The sequence below is a fragment of the Lonchura striata genome, chromosome Z, assembly GCF_046129695.1.
Source record: "Lonchura striata isolate bLonStr1 chromosome Z, bLonStr1.mat, whole genome shotgun sequence".
Classification (NCBI taxonomy): Eukaryota; Metazoa; Chordata; class Aves; order Passeriformes; family Estrildidae; genus Lonchura; species Lonchura striata.
The window spans coordinates 60656608-60677125 of NC_134642.1; the positions used below are offsets into that span (position 1 = coordinate 60656608).

Below are 20518 nucleotides of genomic sequence, written 5' to 3' on the forward strand. Positions count from 1 at the left end.
CAAAATCTGTTTTTGAGCATGCTAAATTCCTTGTTGCATTGTGCATATGACAAGATACCTTGTTGGGTTTGTTGTTTTTTCCTAAAACCTCAAACCCTTTTGTCTTTATGGGATATACAACATATACGCCTATTTATTAGGATTAAAGTGATTCCTGGCAGTTATCACTCTCAGTGCGGTGTAAATCAGACACTTTAAACTATGGGTAACTGACAAACTACAGAAGTGAAAAGCACTGATTGAAGTACTTCAGGTCAAGAGAGACATTTTGTTGTTTGCTTTCCCCCTTATAGATTTGACTGTTTTGAGAGCACAAATCACTATAGTTCTTTGAATTCCTTGTGTACTACCACTGAGAAAAAGACAACAGTTCCTTCGGAAAACTAACTGAAATCACAGTCATGTGAACAGGACAAAGGAGCCTGCTGCTCTAAGGCAAGGCTCTGTCATGCTGCAAAAATATGTGAAATGAAACAAAATTTTAAGCCTGTTTTTGGAAGCTTTCCTCCTTTTCCTCCCCACTCCTCTTGTTTGAATTGCTTGTACTCTGTTGAAGCTCTTCTATATTCACAAAAGTGTAAAAGCTCTGGGATCTCCTGAACATGGACATTTGGCCTCCACCCTCATTATGTCCAGGTACTGCTCCTTGGATATTGCTTTAAAGATGCAAGAAACGTGTACCTCTTCCTACAGATGAGAAAATAAGCAAAGTGCAAAGAAGAACTACATCTGAAGAGCCCTGTAGTGAATCCAGAACCCAAGAACAGTTTCATGGGATTCAAAGTCTGTCTCATGACTGGGATATTGTTGAATTGCCTCCTTTTCCAAGCCCCTTTGACTACAATGTTTTTTGCCCTAAGCTGGAGCCAAGAACTCTTGTGACAATGCTCAGCTGATCAGATCTGGAAAGAAGGAAACTTTGATGGACAAGATGAGGATGTACTTTTACCAATTTTCACAAGCATCACTGAAATTAATATTTTCATATATTTTTGAATGCTTTCTTTGAAGTGAACATTTTAACAACTTTAATTATAACCTTACAGAAGAATAATGTTTCATGACCATTTAAATATCACGAATTTCAAGATGCACTCTCAGTGGTGGATACAACATGTCTAAGTAATGGAGAATGCAAATTGTCATGTTGGTATGATCACAAAGCAAAATAAGTTTACCATAGATAGATAATTTCTCTCTAAAACTCTGACTAATAAAGATTAAAACTATCAAGCTCAGGATGCCCATACCATCAAATAGAACAAATAACAAAAACATACATACAGTAGTGTGATACGGGGCTTCTCCTCCCACTCCTACCTCCATGTATCTGGCTATTGCACAATGTTTTTATATCCTCCAAATTCCCCTGTGATTAGCCTTGCTCTGCAATTGTAGGACAGAACATATTGTGTATGTTCTTTATTTCAGACTCTGGCCTGAATTCACACCCCTGTTGGGCTTGCAACTTCTGAAGACATACATAGATTTAGATATAGACCTGGACTGGACACAGCAGGTTGAAAAAGAGCTAGGGCCCTGCGCTAATGTTGAATGTAGGTCTAAGCACATCTTCATGCAGTGGATGGTTAATACCCATGAGACTCACACGGTTAGCCCTGCATCATGATCACTGTCTGCTTGCAGACAAGCTGGCCCCAGGTCCCTCCAGAAAGGACTTTGGCACCATCTATGACAGTGATACTTTCATCTGCTTGGATGCTCTAGAGCAAAGAATATGAACAGAGCCAACAGTGCCAGGGTTTCAGATTTTCCCTGTGGCTCAACCAGTAGGTGCTGCACCAATAGCTGTGTGCACTTGTTGCTAGAGAACTGCTTGCTTATGGTGACGAGAAGAGACCATGGAACTGAAACTCAGTTCCCATGCATCAGCTACTGCCCTGAGAGTCCCACTTTTTTGCTAGAACACAATGCATGCATTGCAGCTATGTGGTTGTAAAACACCTGTTTGATCATGTAAAGATATATAAGGTAAAAAATCGTGAAGTTCTGCAGAAAGAAAACATTGCTACCTTTTTTGATACAAGTTTTATAGTATCCAAATACATTTTCCAAGTAAGAGACAGTTTGATTTTGCATGCAGCACAGCCAAAGGCAAAGCCAGCTCTTGAACTTTGCCAATACTATTTTCTACTGCTACTCTGTTTGCATCATCCAAAAATATTTTTCATTTGAAAAAAAAATATACTTGAACAACCATTTCTTAAAGAGCAAATAATTATTTATAGTTAATGCAATTCATATTAAGGAAAAGTGTGTAGCTGTGGAAAACTAAAAAATAAACAATGGCATTCTTGAGAGCGGCATTTCTTCTCTATCCTATAAGTTTGTTCTGAGACATTTAGTATCAAGGTTTATTCCTCATTGGTTTAGCCATTCAGAAAATACTGCATTCCTGAAAACAAACAATATTTCATGATCACAGTAAGTCATCTAAATTTCAAAAGCCATTGAAGTGTAATTACAGTAAAAATATGGGATAGAAATCACTTTCAGTTTTGCAAGGTGAGTGCATATCAAGTGTGTTAGTCCTGCATATGAGAAAGAAAAATGTTGTAACTTCACAAACACTGGCATGTAGATAAAGTGGATGGCTCAGAAGCCAAAGACAGTGAGATTTTCAAGCATGGTATTGGAGAAGGGAAAGAACTGTGCATACTCCCACATATTACTATTTGTTGCATAAGGATAGCTACAGATTTTCCCTCTTGTTTTGATGCCCCCTGTTTTTATTTTCTGCAGGAATTAGAAAAACCTGAGCTGGGGACTCCTCTGCCCCTGCAGCTCTTGAAGGGTATATGGAATCACACAGAATCATAGAACGGATCAATCGCATTGGAAGGGAGCACATCTGGTCCAACCTGACTGTTTAAGTGGGGTCATCCTAGGGCACATGGCACAGATTTGTGTCCAGATGGTTATTGAATATCTCTAGTGAGAGAGATTCCAACTTCCTCTGGGCAATCTGTTCCAGCATTTAGTCACCTGCACAGGAAATTCTTCCTCACGTTCAAGTGAATTTCGTTCACCAGTTTCTGCCTGTTGCCTCTCGTCCTGTTGCTTGGCACCACTGACCAGAGCCTGGCTCTGTCCTCTTGCCACCCTCCATTCAGACACTCATAGACATTGATGAGGTCCCATCTCAGTCGTCCCTTCTCGAAAAGAAGCAGAGTGTGCATAGATTTCGACAGCACACAGGCTGGGCTGCGCTGCCAGCGCGGGGCGGGGGAGTCCCGGGCAGGGGGGCTCGGTCAGGAGGGCTCGGACAGGGGGGCTCGGACAGGCTCGGTCAGGGGGGCTGGGTCAGAGGCGCTGGGTCAGGGGGGCTCGGACAGGCTCGGTCAGGGGGCTCGGACAGGGGGTCTCGGTCAGGGGCGCTGGGTCAGGGGGGCTGGGTCAGGGGCGCTGGGTCAGGGGGGCTCGGGCAGGGGGACTCGGACAGAGGCGCTGGGTCAGGGGGGCTCGGTCAGGGGCGCTGGGTCAGGGGGGCTCGGACAGGGGGGCTCGGTCAGGGGGGCTCGGACAAGGGGGCTCGGACAGGCTCGGGCAGGGGGGCTCGGTCAGGGGGGCTCGGACAGGCTCGGTCAGGGGCGCTGGGTCAGGGGGGCTCGGGCAGGGGCGCTGGGTCAGGGGGGCTCGGGCAGGACCGCTCGGACAGTGGGGCTCGGTCAGGCCCGGTCAGGGCGGCTCGGGCAGGGGCCCGGCCAAGGGGCTCCGGCCAGCGGGTCCCTGCCCGGCCAGCGGGGCGGGGGCCAGGCGGGCGGGGCGGGGGGCGCGGGCGCGGCGCCGCCAATGGCGGCGGGCGGGCGGGGCGCGGCCGCCATTGCCCGTCCCCCCGCGCTGGCGGCCGCCGGCCATGCTGGGGCTCCGCCGCGCCTCGGCCGCGCTGCTGCCGCGGGCCGGGCCGCCGGCCGCCGCCATGTCCACGCTGCTGATCGGCCAGGAGCGCTACGCGTGGCTGCGGGAGCTGGGGCTGCGGGAGGAGAACCCGGGCGTGTACAACGGGCGCTGGGGCGGCCGCGGGCAGGTGGGGGGCGGCGGGGCCTCGGGGGTGGGGGGCGGCGGGGCCCTTACGGATTCGTGCCCTGTTCCCGGGGAAGGGGCCCCGCCGCTCACCGCTGCCGTCCTGCTCTAGGTGGTGACCACGTACTGCCCCGCCAACAACGAGCCCATCGCCACCGTGCGGCAGGTGAGCGCGGCCGGGGCAGCGCCGGGAGCGGGCGGGAGGAGCTGCGGGTTCGGGCGCTGCCCTGCCCGAAACCCCCCGTGCGGCAGCGGCAGCCAGGGGATGCTGCGTCCAGGGCGCCGCTGGAGCTCGTCTCAGCCTACTGCTGGCAATATGCCTGCGGCTTTCCTGGGAAGAAAAGCAGTCTGTTTGCTCTTTGGTTGTTTTGGTTTGTTTTTTTTTTGGGTTTGTTTTTTTTTTTTTTCCTTTTTTTTTCCTTTTTTTTTTTTTTTTTTTTGTCTCTCCAGCCCTCTGCCTCTCACTTTTGCACTTTTGCAAGCATTGTTGGGAAGAGCAAGACTCCTTCCCTTGCCTTTTCGTTTTGTTCTTAGGGAAGTTGCAGAATAGCAACAGATTTTCTCTATTTGGTAAGGATGAGTGGCCTGGGAGGAGGTAGGAAGGAGATCAACTTGACATTAAAGTAGTAAATTTGTCAATTTTTTAACTGTAAAAGTAGCACTATTGTATTAACCTACTCCTTTTGTGTATTAAGACTCAACTGGCCCTTGATGCCGAGTGAGGCTGATGGAGTAGGACATATTTATATGTGTGTGTGTGTATGTATGTATATATATATATACAAAATTATAAAACTGTTATTCTATATGGAGCTTCTTCTAATACCCCAATGAAAATTTCTGCTCACGTCTTTTTTTGTTGTTGTTTTTGGGTTTTTTTTTGTTTTTAATTTAGGCAGTACATATGCTTTTCATTGACAGTGTCTTCAGACAACTTGTCATATTGAAACCAAATTGTATCAATTTACAAGCATCCTGTAAAAGTGGTATCCTGTAGTACAAGTACGCTCCATGAAAATGTTAATCTTGAGTTAGGTGTGGAAGCTTTTTTGTGGCATTTCTTTTGGGGGTTTGATTTTCCTAACCTTGATGTGCTTTTTCATGTAGGGTAATTTGGAGGATTATGAAGAAACAGTAAAGAAGGCTAAAGATGCATGGAAGGTCTGGGCTGATGTAAGTTAATGGAGACTTCTCATTTATTACATATCTGTGGCAGAGACAGGCGATAAAATTGCCTCATAAGGTGAAGGTGTAAAAATGTGGTCGTACTGTGTGTGATACATTGGAGCAAAAATCTGGAATGGAGACCTCAAGAAATAAGCCCAGATAGTATGTGTATGATACCACTGGGGTACAAAGATGAGGACATTGACTTGTGGGATATGTTTGTTTTCAAAACCCTGGCAGATTTACCAAGGCTTGTGCCTGTGAGCTGTTGCCAGCAGGTCTGGTGAAGTTCAGAAACCTTGTAGTAAGTAAACTATCCCTATACATGTTTCACTTCCTGTTGCCCCCTCTTCTGGGAGAGCTCTGTGGAATATATGGAGGTGTAACTTGTGTTCATCTTCCTGTTCTCCTGGTGTGAGGAAGACTGCTGGTTATAAACATGGGGGTTTTTGGTTCACCTGCTGTCTTGAACAATACAGTTGTTCAGTATTTCACAGAACAACTGTGTGGTTCAAAAGCATTAGTGTTATGTTGTATGTAACAGCTAAGCTATTCTTCCTTAGCAAGTTGTAGTTCCCCATGCAGTTCTACCACCTGTGTCCAGCCAGCACCCATTCTGCTGATGGCTGTGCCAGGCTTGGTTCCTACAGCTACCTGTTTTTTCTTTAGTAGAGCCTGAAACCTGAATTTCAAAAGGTGATGTGAACTCTATATTTTAGCCAGCACATTAGTTTATCTTGTCTGAAGACAGCAAATCTTAATTGTTGTCTAGCAACAAAGTTTAGGATGAACAAAACAGCTTCCTCAGGATATGTTAGTATGTGTTCTTTTGTTACAATTTGTGAGTCTAATGTTGGTAACTCATAACATGTTTGGAAATAACCTGAAAGCAATCCAACAATAGCAAATAACAAATAACATTAACTTTGATAAAAAGCCTTCAGGAAACATTCAATGTGTTGATAAAAAAATCAATACATCAAATGTTTCTTGAAGGCTTTTTCTCAAAGCTATTATTATTAATTTGTGAATTTTGTTGTTTGTAATGTGCTTACTTGAAAGGTATTGGCCGTACAGAGCTATGCTTGCATGGTTTGTGCATTTCTCCTCAGTCTTGTTTTTACAGAGAACTTGTTTTAAACCTGTAAATCCTTTTGCATATGGTTTGCAAATTAAACATGGCTATTGATTATTATTTACCATACTGATACTACACTTTAAAAAATATATTAAGAGTTGGTGTATGAGCTTAATATTTTCATGATTGAGGTTTCTATGTGTCTTAATTTCTGCTAACAAAATGTCATACTGAAAGAAAGTTTGAAAGTATGGTATTAAGTACACTTCAAGGCTCAGAAACCAGTAAGTACACTTTTATGAAAATTGCTTGTTTCTTGAGGTGCAGCTGATTGGTTGCATTGTGGGTGACGTAGTTGAACAGAAGTAAGAGAATTAACAATCTAAATGCTTTTGGCAATATTCAGTGAAACTGAAGTTTTGAACAGACAAAAAGTTTGTACGATTATCAGTCTCTGAGGCAGGAAACAGTTTCTTGTAAAGCAGTGCACATGATAAAAATGAACAAGTAACAGTGTCTTGGGAAGATAAACAAAAAAGCACAGCAATCTGTGACTGCTTACTACAAGGACAGAAAACTAGCAGTATATATACAGTAGAAGTTACAGATTTTCAATCTCATATAGATTCTTCTGTTTTGTTTTGACTAGATCCCTGCACCTAAACGTGGAGAAATAGTGCGACAGATTGGTGATGCCCTGAGACAAAAAATCAAAGTTCTAGGAAGCTTGGTAAGGTATTTTCAGAAGTAGCCTACATTTTTGGGGGGGGAGGGTGTGGAATGAAGGTGAGGGGTGTGTCACAACTTGGGTTTTTTTGAGTAATACTATTTTTTTTCTGCAATACTAACTCTAGTAATTGTTAAGTAATTGCTGTTAGTTCTGTTAGCTTGCCTAATTAAGTTTTAATTTTAAAAATAAGAAAATAATTTTAAAATTACTGTGTTGTAGAAATGGCATGAAGCTGTATCAGCTGAGAGCTTGGTTACTTGTTAAGAAAAGGTTCTTCACCCAGAGAGTGGTTGGACACTGAACAGGCTCCCCAGAGAAATGGTCACAGCACCAAGCCAGACAGAGTTCAAGAGGCATTTGGGCAATGCTCTCAGGCACATGGTGTGATTCCTGGAGATAGTGCTGGGCTAGGAGCTGGACTTGATCCCTGTGGGTCCCTTTTAGCACAGGATATTCTGTGATTCTGTGAATTGGCAATTTATAATAGGAAAAGAAAATTTATTATGGGCCTCTCTGGGATGAGTGGTACAACTGTTGCCCTGCTCTGCCCTTCTGCCTGTTAGATAGGGCACTTCCTAATACTAAAAGTGTCTTGAAAAAAGACCTTCCTATAATACAGAGATTTTAACCATGAGCTCTTTCTGGTGATCTGCAGGATTTTGTCAAGTGACATGTGGAAATAGAAGGCTTTTGAAGTTGAGATGGTCTTAATGAGGTGATCTTGCAGTGCCGTGCAGGACATAAAGGCTGAAGGACCACTCCTTTAAAACTCTTGCTTTACTCCTTTTCTTTCTAGGGAAGAAAAGGAGTCAAGTGGGAAACTTCCACTTTCTTTTTGCGGGGCTTGCCTGCCTATGCTGCTGTTCAGAAACAGCTGTCAGTGAATAACTCCATGTGTAGTCAAGCCGATATTGTTAACCTCCAAAACTTTGTTCTGCCGTTTTCCTTGATGTTATCTCCTCAGCACAGTTTCTGTTGTGGAATTACAGTGCTAATGTACTCCTGTATTCAAAAATAGTAGAGCTTCCCTTATAAGTGTAGACAGACAGAAGTTTGTTCTCTATTCCTTGACCAAAACTTACAGCTTCTTGCCATATTTTCTTAGTTTTCCCAAACAAATAATATATGTGTTCAGCTCTGCTAGGACTGGGGATGAATTTCAGGGTGAAAGAAGTGCAGTAGGTATTCAGGTTTTAGGACTTTGCCTGGCTTTAGAATATGTAAAAAGGAACTGCATAGAAACTTATCTTTCTCATATGCTGTAGGAAATTTCCAGCCTCACCTTGCCATGCTGTGGTGAAGTATCCCAATGTTTCTACTGCACGTACCCACTGTTGTGTTTCTCAGTAAATATGTCTGATGCTGCTCTGGTTTTGGTCAGATATGGACTGTTCCTTCTGTCTTGAGATGACCACAGGCATACAGAAATACAGTTAGTCATCCTTATGTTAACTGTGACATAGAGAGAAAAATCCAGTGGAAATCCTTTGAACCTGATTCCTCATTTAACAGCCTTTTTAAAGTACAGTCATCAGTGTAAAGTGTCAGGTGATACCTGCATGGAGAGTCCATGCTATTCAGAGCAAGACCACAAAACTGATTGGAGATAAGTAGGTGATTTCTCAGTTCCTTAATTTTCAAATTTTCTCATTTTTGGATGACAGTATCATCAAATACCAGCTTATTCTCACTGATATATTTCAACTGAGTATATCTAACATAAATAAATAAATTTTAAGAGAAGGATGTAGTTTAAGATCAACTTTAGAAAAAAAAAATTCAATACATTGATCCTAAACATTCCAGGTTATTAAAATATTAAACATGTGTAAGCATTTTCAGCAGTCTTTGCAAATGAAATATCTCAAATTTGCTTGGAGATGTTGTAAAATGAGTGGTTTGCTTATGAAAAAGGTAAGTGGCTGTTTTCTTTTGCTGGAGCAGAGTAATTCCTTTTCCAACTTGGTCCTTGCCTGGCCCACAATGTAGGCAAGCCTGATGATGTAAATCCAAGGTGCTGTTGATCTAAACATATGAATGAATCTCATTAGTTTTGGACCCTCCTTTCAGTAGTTTTAAAAAAAAATTTCTCCATTAATTTCCCTTTCTAATTTCTTCCTATTGTATTGGGATATGACCCATGTCCAGTTGTCTAGTGTGTTGTTTCTTTAAGTTCTCTATAACTGAGGAAGAGGTGAATCTCTTCTAATGAAATCCACCAAGTTAAAATCTTACTTGAGCAGATACACCCAACATCAAGGGGAGACCAAATATATTAGGGGTCCAAGGGAATTTTGTAAAAAAGTTTTTCTTACTCTGAATTTTTTCAGGTCTCTTTGGAAATGGGGAAGATTTTTGTCGAGGGTGTTGGGGAAGTACAAGAGTATGTTGATGTCTGTGACTATGCTGTTGGTTTGTCTAGAATGATTGGTGGACCTATTTTGCCTTCAGAAAGTAAGTATGCATTATTTTTTTGGTTTTGTGTGAGGAGTTTTTTGTTTGTTTTGGTTTTTTTTCCTTTAAAGAAATGAAGATATGGAGGTGTAGCTTAAATATATGGTCTTGTAGTCCATCAAGATCTCTGTTCGATGTGATATTTAGGGAGCTTTAGGAATAGATGTAGTGGGCAGTAGTGCCAACTATTGAAGTACCTAATGAAGTGACAGATAAGCAGGTCAGTCCATCCATCTTCTCTCTTCTTTGAAGCATTAGATTCTCTTTGATTATTGATGAAAGGTGGTAGAGAAAAGTATGTAAAAAGTTTTGAAGTGTACTTAGAAAGGAGAGACCTCCTTGTCAGTTATTGATTAACTCAAGTCATCAATATGTTAACTGAATAACTAAAATAAAAAAACTTTGTTGTCAAATCATTAGCTTTTTGTACAGTCTAGCTAACCTTATCCATGTAAGCTGTGGAACACAAATAATACAGCTCTTTGCAAGCTAATGCTGTGGTGGAATGAAGAGTGATGCTATGTTTCTTGCTTACATGTTTTCCCTTTTTAGAAAAACCCCAAACATTAAATGGATGAAAACTGCATTATGTTGTGACTTTGCTTTCAGGACCTGGCCATGCCCTTATAGAGCAGTGGAATCCCGTTGGGCTGGTGGGAATCATCACGGCCTTCAACTTCCCTGTGGCAGTTTATGGGTGGAATAGTGCAATTGCAATGATCTGTGGAAATGCTTGCCTCTGGTAAGATCTCATTGTCCACCTTGCTAGCAGTATTTTTAAATGGTAAAGTTATTAACTCAGGCATGAAATTATTACTGAGTGTCAGGTGTTTCTGGATATTTGATTCTATGTAATGTAGGCTTAAATTCTCTTTAGTTTTAGTCAGAGCTTTTTTAAATTTGTGGTAAGTTCCTCTTTGAGGTACTAAGGTCAGATCCATCCAAGACTTAGCCAAATGGTCTGTGAATAAAGAACCCAGGATGTGAGCTTGCAGCAGTGGTAGTTAATATATTCTGAGTTGGTACAGTAAAGATTAAAAATATAAATAAGTAGCTTTACTTTCTCTCCTATCTCCTATTTTCCTTTCATCTACCTCCTTCTGTCTAAAGTTTGGCCTAGCTGTTGTCCACATAGATTTCAACAGAAGTTCTGAATGCTCAGCTACAGAAGGAAATACTTGCACTCCTGTCTTAATTTGTTCCTGAAAAGCAGCCTAACCAAAGTGTGCTGTAGATCAGAGATGTTAAAATTTGCTTATTTGAATTATTTCTTATTCTTAAAGAATTTAAAAGAATAAGAAAATAATGTAATTTTTTTTCCCTTTCTAGGAAGGGTGCTCCTACAACATCCCTTGTTAGTGTTGCTGTTACAAAGTGAGTTCTGGTTTCTTTGATCTTCATCCCAATAAAAAGGAGAACTTTTCCAAAAAATAGATTTCATAGTGATACTTCCTTTAGGTTTATTGTTACTTTATATTAACATTTTAAATACTTTCTGTGCATTACCAATAGCACTTGTTTTAAAATGCTACATAAAAGTAGGCCCCTTAAGACAGGTTATTACTGAGTCTTGTAGATCTAATATTAACTCCTGAGAACAATTACCCCAAACCACTACTACCCCAAAACCCCCAGACAGTTGTAATGGTTCATTCCTTATTTGCACTTGTCAGAAATCTCTAACATTTTTACATCTTTCATTCCAGGATAATTGCAAAAGTCTTGGAGGATAACAAGTTGCCTGGAGCAATCTGCTCTCTGGTTTGTGGTGGAGCAGACATTGGGTATGTAATATTTCATGCTATTGGTGAACCTTTATAAAAGGTAAAAAAATATTCTTTGAGGTATTTTTTGTGAAGTTATTCTAGTCTCTAGGAACGCACATGTTGCCATGATTTTTATCAGCAGATCTGAAATTCTGGCCCTACATTAAATATAATACATATGTCAATTTGCTGTTGTGAGATCAACTGCAAACAAAGAACTTGTCAGATATTTAATGAAGAGACATGACTAAGCTTATATTCCACTTCTGCATATGCTTACACCCAAAGAGTACAGTTAATATTAGGTTCCCCTTACCATGTTCTTGAGTGTTTTGAATATGTAGCATCTTTAAGATTAGTTGTGGAGTAGAATAATTCCCCTTTTCTGTGGTCATACAGGACTCTGCACTTGCTCATAGATGTGCTGTGCTTGGAACCTGTACAATCCAAATCACTTTATTTGATTTTTACGATAAGGAAATCCCCCATACAAGTGTATATTCAGATATATCTTTTGAGTATTTAAAGAGAAGGCAAAACATATGACAGGCATTTAAAAAAGTTATAGATTTGCATGTTTTCTTATGGATCATAACAATCTCAGAATATACTTTAGACTGAATTTCAGTGTTACTACAGGTGATGCTTTTTTGTCTGAAAAGGTGGCTGGAAACAGCCATGTTCCTTTTTTCTGGCTAAGGAGAAGCTTTCCTGACATTAGCTTAGTTGCTTGATGGTTCAAAGAAGTGGCTCTGGTGTTAAGCTCTTCCTGATTGGAGCTGATCGATGTGGAAGCTGATGTGTGTGGAAGCTGCTTTTCTGTCTGCATGTCTTTTGTTGAACACAGTGCTTTGTGTCCCATTGTGCAGGACAGCAATGGCAAGAGATGAAAGAATGGACCTTTTATCCTTCACTGGCAGCACAAAAGTGGGCAAACAAGTAGCACTTATGGTTCAGGAGAGATTTGGTGAGTGTGTGGGCTCTTCTCTATTTCTTTCCATATTTGTTGAAGGCAGCAGTGCCCCATAAGATTTTAAAATAACAGTTTGTTTCAGCTGTGTTACCTCTTTTTTTTTTTTTTTTTTTGGGTTTTTTTTTTGTCGTGGATAAATCGTGGTTTGAAACTGCTCATAGATACATATGGCATTTTTCAGTTAGTTCTGTTACAATTCAGATTTTTTTTCCAGTTTATCCACATAGCCATAGTCCTACAATTAATTTGGGGAGAGGTGTGGTGATGTCCATTAGTGTTTAATGGTATGGAAATCGTTAGGGTAAATAACCAGGGCTTATGGTCTTTATGGCAATGTGAATAGAATACATTAATACATTCCCCCTCACCTTTTACTCCTGATAAATACAGTGATGATTTTTGAGGTGCTGTATTTGTTGCAAATATTTAAAAGTGTACAGGCAAGAATATCATCAGCTGGATTCTTCTTACCTTGCAAACATTTTTTTTTTTTTGTTTTATACATTTAAAGTTCATACAAATGTAAAAAAAGCCCCCCAAAAACCAGAACAAATAGCTAATATTTACCCAGATGCAGGTTGTGATTTTGTTTGTCTCAGATTGTAGATCAACAGTTGCCAGGGAAATAAATGAGCTTAGTTAAATTTTATGTGCATTTTTATTTTTGTAGAACCTTATTCTTTATCTATGTTGTACTATTTATGCTGCAACTTTTTTCTGTTTTAATCTCTTTCTTTCCAGAGCGGTTTTATTGCCTATCCTTTTAAACTTCTTTGTGCCATAGCTGCTGTGCGGGTATCTTCATAATATGTGATAGATGTAGTATTTCCTGTAATTTTCTGGTTTGGCTAGAGTAATTAGTTGACTGTGATCTCTAAAACATTTTGTTTATCCATAAAAATATGTTTCATGAAGCTTAGTTCTAGGTAGAGGTAGCCTCACTGACTTGAGGTGGAGTGAATACATGTGCACAGGGCATAACTTATTTTGTGTTTTTCATTAGGTCGAAGCCTGCTGGAACTGGGAGGAAACAATGCCATTATTGGTAATACACGCTGTAGAAATTTAGTCCCACAGATTATACTTGGAAGCTAGTATGCAAATATTCATAGCTAATTGTCACTTTTTTCTGTTTCTTTTGTTTTCTTGTTTTTCTCCCCACACTGGGCTTTTAAAAGTATGTATAGTTCATGTAGAATAATAGAATGTTGCGGGGGTTTTCTGTCTTTTATGTTGTGTAGGGAGCAGTGTTTTAAGACAAAAAGTGAGATTCCAGGATGTTTTAAGTAATCAGTGTTGGAGAGGAGAGCAGAATGAGATAAGCAGTAGGCTTCAGTAATGGATTGTGGACTAAAATAAATTTGATTTTATGATGGTTTTAGCTGTAGAATCATTAAGGTTGGAAAAGACCTTTAAGATTAAGTTTAGCTCTTAACCCAGCAACAGCATATTCATCACTATACCATGTCTCAAGTGCCATGTCCTCATACTTTCTGGATACTTCCATCCATAGACTCCAGCATTTCCCTGGGAAGCCTGTTCGATTGCCTGACTGCACTATTATATGTAATCTCATGAGCACTACACTTTTAGCATTTTAGAGTATAAGTACATAGATATAAAGTCTAGTATGCTTATGATACTTGAAAGAAAAGCATACAGGTATTTATTTCAGTAGCACATTTTTCAGGTTTAAGTACCAAAGGGTAAGAAACAGTTCCTAGATAAACAACATAAATACTATAAAGCTGAGTGAAAAGAATATATAAGCTCAGTAAGTATCTAAATTGTTGTCCAGTTGTGCTGTTGCCTTTTGTTTCACCTTTCTCATATTCTGGACAAATGTGCTTATTTACATATCAATACTCTTGAAGTTTGAAGTACAAACATGATGCTACATTATCTATTCTTTTGAAAATCACATTTGAGCAGGTCCTTCTTTTTTCCGATGCGGATTTTTAGCCAGCAGTATAAGTTTCTTTAATGCTTTGAAAGTTATTCATTTTTTAATGTTAAAGTCCTGCCTTTTTTGGAATTGACTTTGAAGGATCACAGAATCATTGTTTGGTTTGACTTCATCCCGAACTTCATTATAGTTTTGCATGATTTGCATGATTAAGAGACTTTAGTGGGATTTGTTAAGCTGTGTGATATTTTGGGGCTCTTTTGAGCTTTATGAAACATCTCAATGTCTTCTAGCCAGATGAATTTCTTCAGCTCATTGTACATTTTATTACTGTACACCTGTGTGTTTTAGCTATGCTTTCTACAAGGCCACATGGATACACTTTATGATTGCTACTTTATGCTGATAAACTTCTCAGTGAGAGACAGACAAGGTGGAGAAATGTCCAAAAATTGCTTGTAGTTTCCTGAATTAAAAGGAAGCTGGAATTATTTGCAAACTTTATTGCAAACAGCTCTCTTCAGTAGTTCAATCCTATAGTTATGTCCAATTGCATATGTCTAATTCCAGCTGCGGAGAAATAGTGGGAGTTTTGAGGTGTTTCTTTGTTTCTTACTATGCTGTGCAATAGTGCAACTATTCCTAAAGATTCCTGACCAACCAGACAGTTTCCAATATTGTTTATCTTCTTAAGTCTTGTCAACTGTTCATTTACTCTAGTAACATGCTTTTATTTTAATTTTTTTAAGTGTTTGAAGACGCAGATCTAAACCTAGTCATTCCATCTGCTTTATTTGCTGCTGTGGGAACAGCAGGTCAGAGATGCACAACTGCTAGAAGGCTGGTGAGTAAATGTGTATCATCTGGTTTGGGTAGCTCTGAATTTTAACTTAATTCCAAATTGGCTCAGAAAATGCCTAACAATTCCTAATATTGCAAAGAGCAATAAATAATATTTGAAACACATTTTTATTTTGTCAAAAAATGTATGGTGGAAAAATAAGAACACAGTTTCATTCCAGTGTAATTCTAGCTCTAAACAGTTTCTTTGTATATATTTCTAAATATGCTGTAAGTCAGGAAAATAGTACTTGGCAAAGTTCTGTATTTCTGTTTTCATTGCCAGAGCTTTTCTTATGACTACTACAAATTTTGGTTCAGTGTTTATATTGTAGAAAAGCAAGGGTGTGTGTGTGTTACCTACTTTGTTATTAATTCTTAACCAATCATTTTCAACAAGTTCAGTGGTGTTATAGTGTCAGTGTCTGCATAGTCTTGTCAGAGTTGGGTTGATTCAGTAAATACTAGGCAAAGTGGATGTAGGTTAATTGATTTGGGTGTATTGGATGGGCAGTGATTCCTCAAACTGAGGCAATAAAGTTTCTGGAGGGTTTATTCTAGAACACCGAATTGAAATGTTTACAGAGCACATCGGTAACACTGATCTGAGATGGGGTAAAATTAAAACAGATTCTTGTTTCTTGGCTTGTTTTAAATCTTTATGATGAAGGTTTTACATCTTCATTTTCTGGTGTTAGTGCTGTTTCAGAAGCCTTGGCCCCTGTCTCTTTTTTATTTTGGGATTTGCTGAATACAAACAATACTACTTCCATTCTTTATTCAGCCCCCTTCGAAGTGCAGTAGTACTTCAGGAATAGTTACATGGGCTGCACTGTCTTACAACTTTCTTACCATGTTTTAGTTTCTCCATGAAAGCATCCATGATGAGGTGGTGGCAAAGCTTGCCAAGGCCTATGCCCAGGTCCGCATTGGCGATCCATGGGATTGTAAGTAGCTATTTCCATCTCATGGGTTTAGGAAAAGTGTTGCTGCTGGTTTATTTCTATTTAAATCCTAAAGTGATTATAGATCCAAAGTATCTAATTTTAGCCATTTACCAGGGGGTGGAAATAGCTGGTTTCATTTAGAATACAAACTCTGAAAGGAAGATGAAGAATCTGGCTAATCCTGCTCATCCTGGACAGAAAGAACAGTTAATTCCAAGATGTTGTGATAAGAATATTTGCAAACATACAGAATTTTGATGAAAGTTTGCTTCTGAATCTTTTTTTTAGCTGACACTCTGTATGGGCCTCTTCATACCAAAGAAGCAGTGAAAATGTTCCTTGATGCAGTAGAACAAGCAAAACAACAAGGTGGCTCTGTGGTCTGTGGTGGAAAGGTGACAAAGTTATTTTCACTGCTACAGTTTGTGCTCTAGGAAAAAAGTACAGTAACATGATGGCCTAGGCCAAGCTTGTACCTCAGCTTGTCCTGTCAGCCACTACAGGATGTCAAGTTAATCAGGTTGAGAATTGTTTGAATTGGAATCCTGTCTTCAGGGTAAAGGCAATTCTACTTGGAAGCTACCCTTACACCACTCCCCAATTGCAAGTGATAGTGAAAATAAAAAAAGCAATGTAAATGGTGAATGTCAAACACGTAACAAAGGTAAATTGCAGTTCTGTCTAAATACTGGAGATACAAGACAATCACTTGTACATCTTCATCATGCAGGATGCTTAATTCTCATTGACTTATCATTCTGGGGCTTTGTGTCTTCTGTTGGCAACTTCTTTATATCTTTAAAATTCTAAGTAGCTTACAAGTAAGAGAATGGAAGTTTCAGCTTGTACACTTTACAGTTTGATTACATCCTTAGTGGACATAAGTTATGCTTCTATATTTTAAATACTTAAATAAGTAAATTTTAAAGTTTTAAAGTACTACCTGGTCTTCCATTTCTGACTTCTCAGCTGTAGTGGTCAGACCCTGAAAGATTCCTTTTCTACACTAATACTAAATTGAATACTGATTGGAACTAACTTGCTTATTTTTAAATTATTTTGAAGGTTATAAATCGTCCTGGAAACTATGTTGAACCAACCATTGTGACTGGCCTTCCTCATAATGCACCCATTGTCCACACTGAGACGTTTGCTCCCATACTGTATGTGCTGAAATTTAAGGTAAAATTACAGTGGTGAAACGAGTGTCAAGGATGGTAACAGTAGAGTCACAAGAGAGATATCAGATGTGTGTCATATCCATGCAATAGTCCCAGTGCTTCAAGAATTGGTAGCTCTTGTTCTGCACTGTGAGATAGCCACAGTTCAACTCACTGTGTAGCCACATTTATGTGAAGAGTGCTGGAGTTATGATGAGAATCTGTACAGGAGCAGATTCCTGCTGTTGGTGCTCATTGTTGATGCTGTTCACGTCTGTTCAAAGGCAGACTGTGTTTCGTGCAGCACTGCAGCTATTGCTGGTACACGTGTATTTGCCCAGTGCTGTTCTGGACGTTTGCACTGTGGCTGTGGTATGTTGGGTCTTTTCTCACAGAGCTTCTTTGTAACTGCTTTGCTTTGGATAGTCGTGGTTTAACCATTGACACATGTTTCTTCTAGGAGGAAGAAGAGGTTTTTGCCTGGAATAATGAAGTAAAACAAGGTCTTTCCAGCAGTATCTTTACCAAGGATTTGGGAAGGATTTTCCGCTGGCTTGGGTATAATTTAAATTATTTTTATACTTTCTTGAGGAACATAAGATCAGTCTTTCATGTCTTTTGTAAACCCTACATAATGCTAGTTGAGCATTTTACAGCACTCATTTTAGGGAGGGAGCCTTTCCTGATCCTAAGGAGGAATTGTGCCTTATCTTTGTAGGCCAAAGGGATCTGATTGTGGTATTGTGAATGTTAACATCCCAACCAGTGGAGCTGAGATTGGAGGTGCTTTTGGTATGTTACTTATGCTTCTTCAATGTTTTAATCAATCCATTTAAATGACTAAATGTAAATAAATCAGTGAAGTTAATTTTGAATCATACTGCTTTAGCAGAATACAGATATTGAGTAACACTAGTTAGATTTAAACTTTTTTAAAAATAGTTCTAATAGGTTTTTAAAAATTCCGTGTGTTATTTCCTTCTCCTCCCCTCTATCAAAGGAATGTAACTCAGAGATATATTCTGTGGGTATTTAAATATATGGTCAGGTGCAAAACTGTGTAGAAGTTTTAATTAAAACAATCTTGAGCAATTCTGTGTATACGGGCAAGTTTATATAAGATGTACGGTATGTAGTATTTTCATGAGAAAATCTTTAAATACAAATTTTTGCCTTGATTTCACTTTTTTAATATACCTAAAGAAATGAGGGGGTGGAAGAAGAAGTATTAACCTTACCAATTAAATTAACCTTACCAATTAAACAGTACAAGAACCAGCACATTCTTGTACTCTTGTCTTGTGTTAAGATGAAGGTTTGTTTTAAAACAACGTCCTCCAGTGCCACCATGATGAGCCTTTGAACTCCAGGGAGATGTTTTTTTACATCAAGTATGAAGGGAGAGCTAGCTGTGTGTGTTGTGTGGGGTGGTAAATTAGCTCAGATATAGGACAAGAGAAAGGAATAGCTTTTCCCATGTATTTTTATAAAAATGTCTTACCTCCTAGAATGAGTCCTGATTCCCATGTCCAAAAATAGGTTTTAATTCGTAATACTTTTGCTACAGGTGGTGAAAAGCACACTGGTGGAGGAAGAGAATCTGGAAGTGATTCGTGGAAACTTTATATGAGGCGGTCTACTTGGTAAGACAGACTAGATAAATTTAAATTACAGATGAACTTCCAAAAGTTCAAAACATATAAATCTTTGACTACAAGGCTACTATCTTTGCTGAATGTCACCATCTATAAGTGTGATTGCCTTTTCTTCACATTCATAGCAGAAGAAGATTTGAAGGGTTTTTATGAAGACTTTTTTTATACTTTCCAAGGGAAAAAAATAAGGTGGTTTTGGGGTCCCCCCCCCTCCACACTCAATTGATTTTAAATTCATCTGAAAAATTACTGAAACTTGTCAGGAAATACACTGAGTTTCAGCCACAGTGAGGAGACCATGAGGGCACCACTACTGCCTCTGGTAGGTGATTCAGCTATATGTTGATTAGCTATCCACAGACCTCCTGACAGTCTGTAGTGGATGAAGATTAGTATCCTCTGCTGACTGCCATAGCCTTTACCTGTGCTATCTATGCTTTCCATGCAACGACTTACGAACATGAGAAATTCCACCTTGGTTTTTCTATCTGGACATTCTCCAAGTATGAGAAAAATAGATAAAGAGAAGTAAGATTCTCCATAAAGAAAGAGATAATGGCAAATGTGGTCTTTTCCTCTGCATGACTACTATATTGAAAACTGGAGTGAAGTTCATAGTTTTAAGTAAGCAAATTGCTTTAGAGAAATCTTTTGTTTAGATGTGACAGAAATAAGCAGCTTGTACATAGGATGTGGACTGCATAATCTGTCTCAGTGGTTAAGTCTGGTCTCTGACTTCTTGTTTCTCTTTCAGTACAATCAACTACAGCAAAGATTTGCCCTTGGCTCAAGGAATCAAGTTTCAGTAACAACCTTGTGAATGTCTGTGCTATGAGCCATCCTAGAATTTCTGGATCAAGAAGCTCCTAAGCATCATGGGGATAAAAATTATTTGAAGCCAGATCTGTCAGAAAATCAGCTACTCTTAAACTGCTTCACTTTCTATGTTCTAATTTAGTCTTCAAATGAGAAGTCTGTGGTCTTTGGGAAGAAGGGAGGGTGACTAAAACTGACCACCTTGGGTTCAGGTGGCCTGGATAGCATTGTCTTAATACTGTATTTCAGTGCCAACACTGCCTCTATCCCCTCCCTAGCTTTTGCTGATGTTTCCAGGTACAACATCTGTGTTTCAAACTGTGTGCCAAGTTCCCTGCAGGTAACTGGTGCTGTGGGGGATATTTGGCTACAGTACAGGGCTATTTTTCAATTAATAAATAAAGATACATTTTGTGAAATAGCTTGGGCTTCTCATTTGTTTTATTCACTGTTTTTGAGCAGGAATATTCAGAGGACTATCCATTTTCACACACAGAGCTGCTGGCTGGGAAAAAAAATCATTGAGGTAAAAGCACTGCTTTAGTTTTCCTGCCTCTCCTTCAGAAAGGAGACTTTCAGCACACGTTGGGAGATAAAGGTCTGCTGTAGTGCCTTGGAATCTCCTTTTAACACTTGAAAGGGTTACAGCCAATTCAGGTTGTCAGAGCTTTTGTGATACCCTACAACCAAACTGGCTGGAGATGGGAGCTGGAGATGCAGTTGAAGAAATAATTTTATAAGGAAAGACATATTGCTTACTTGTGTTTCACCTCAAATGAGAGTTTCTTTTGGCCACTGGAGACTACAGGCAACAACAGCTCATTTAGAAGCCTTGCTCAGGACTCAGAATGAGAAAAGACACAATGCTGCTAGACTAGTTTTAGCTTTCCACAGAGAAATTTCTGCAGTTCTTAATATATTGATGTTGGGGATTCTTCTCGATGTCATATACCAAATTTCCACAATCTCTGAACATGGCAGA

General features: G+C 39.7%; 1 protein-coding gene and 1 long non-coding RNA gene across 2 annotated transcripts; one reads left to right on the plus strand and one right to left on the minus strand.

Annotated features, from left to right (window-relative positions):
* Positions 1–2040: 2040 nt before the first annotated feature.
* LOC144248269 (uncharacterized) lies at positions 2041–4232 on the minus strand. Its single transcript, XR_013341662.1, has 3 exons — positions 4138–4232; positions 3007–3173; positions 2041–2416 (listed from the first exon to the last, which is right to left on the minus strand). It is a non-coding gene; the product is annotated as an uncharacterized LOC144248269 (long non-coding RNA).
* Positions 3875–19957, plus strand: ALDH7A1 (aldehyde dehydrogenase 7 family member A1). The gene is made up of 18 exons (XM_077790260.1): positions 3875–4048; positions 4157–4210; positions 5152–5217; positions 6939–7019; positions 9350–9473; positions 10083–10215; positions 10803–10847; positions 11180–11257; positions 12109–12206; positions 13216–13257; positions 14868–14962; positions 15821–15905; positions 16194–16300; positions 16971–17087; positions 17526–17623; positions 17784–17857; positions 18633–18708; positions 19475–19957. Exons 1-18 carry the CDS (start codon positions 3878–3880, stop codon positions 19527–19529), a joined length of 1599 nt encoding a protein of 532 aa, XP_077646386.1. The 5' UTR covers positions 3875–3877; the 3' UTR covers positions 19530–19957.
* Positions 19958–20518: the final 561 nt, after the last annotated feature.

Coding starts and splice junctions, on each gene's coding strand:
- ALDH7A1 (XM_077790260.1), top strand. CDS start 3,878: ATGCTGGGGCTCCGCCGCGCCTCGGCCGCGCTGCTGCCGCGGGCCGGG. Junction 10,216..10,802: donor TGTGGAAATGCTTGCCTCTG/GTAAGATCTCAT, acceptor TTCCCTTTCTAG/GAAGGGTGCTCCTACAACAT. Junction 17,858..18,632: donor TGAGATTGGAGGTGCTTTTG/GTATGTTACTTA, acceptor CTTTTGCTACAG/GTGGTGAAAAGCACACTGGT.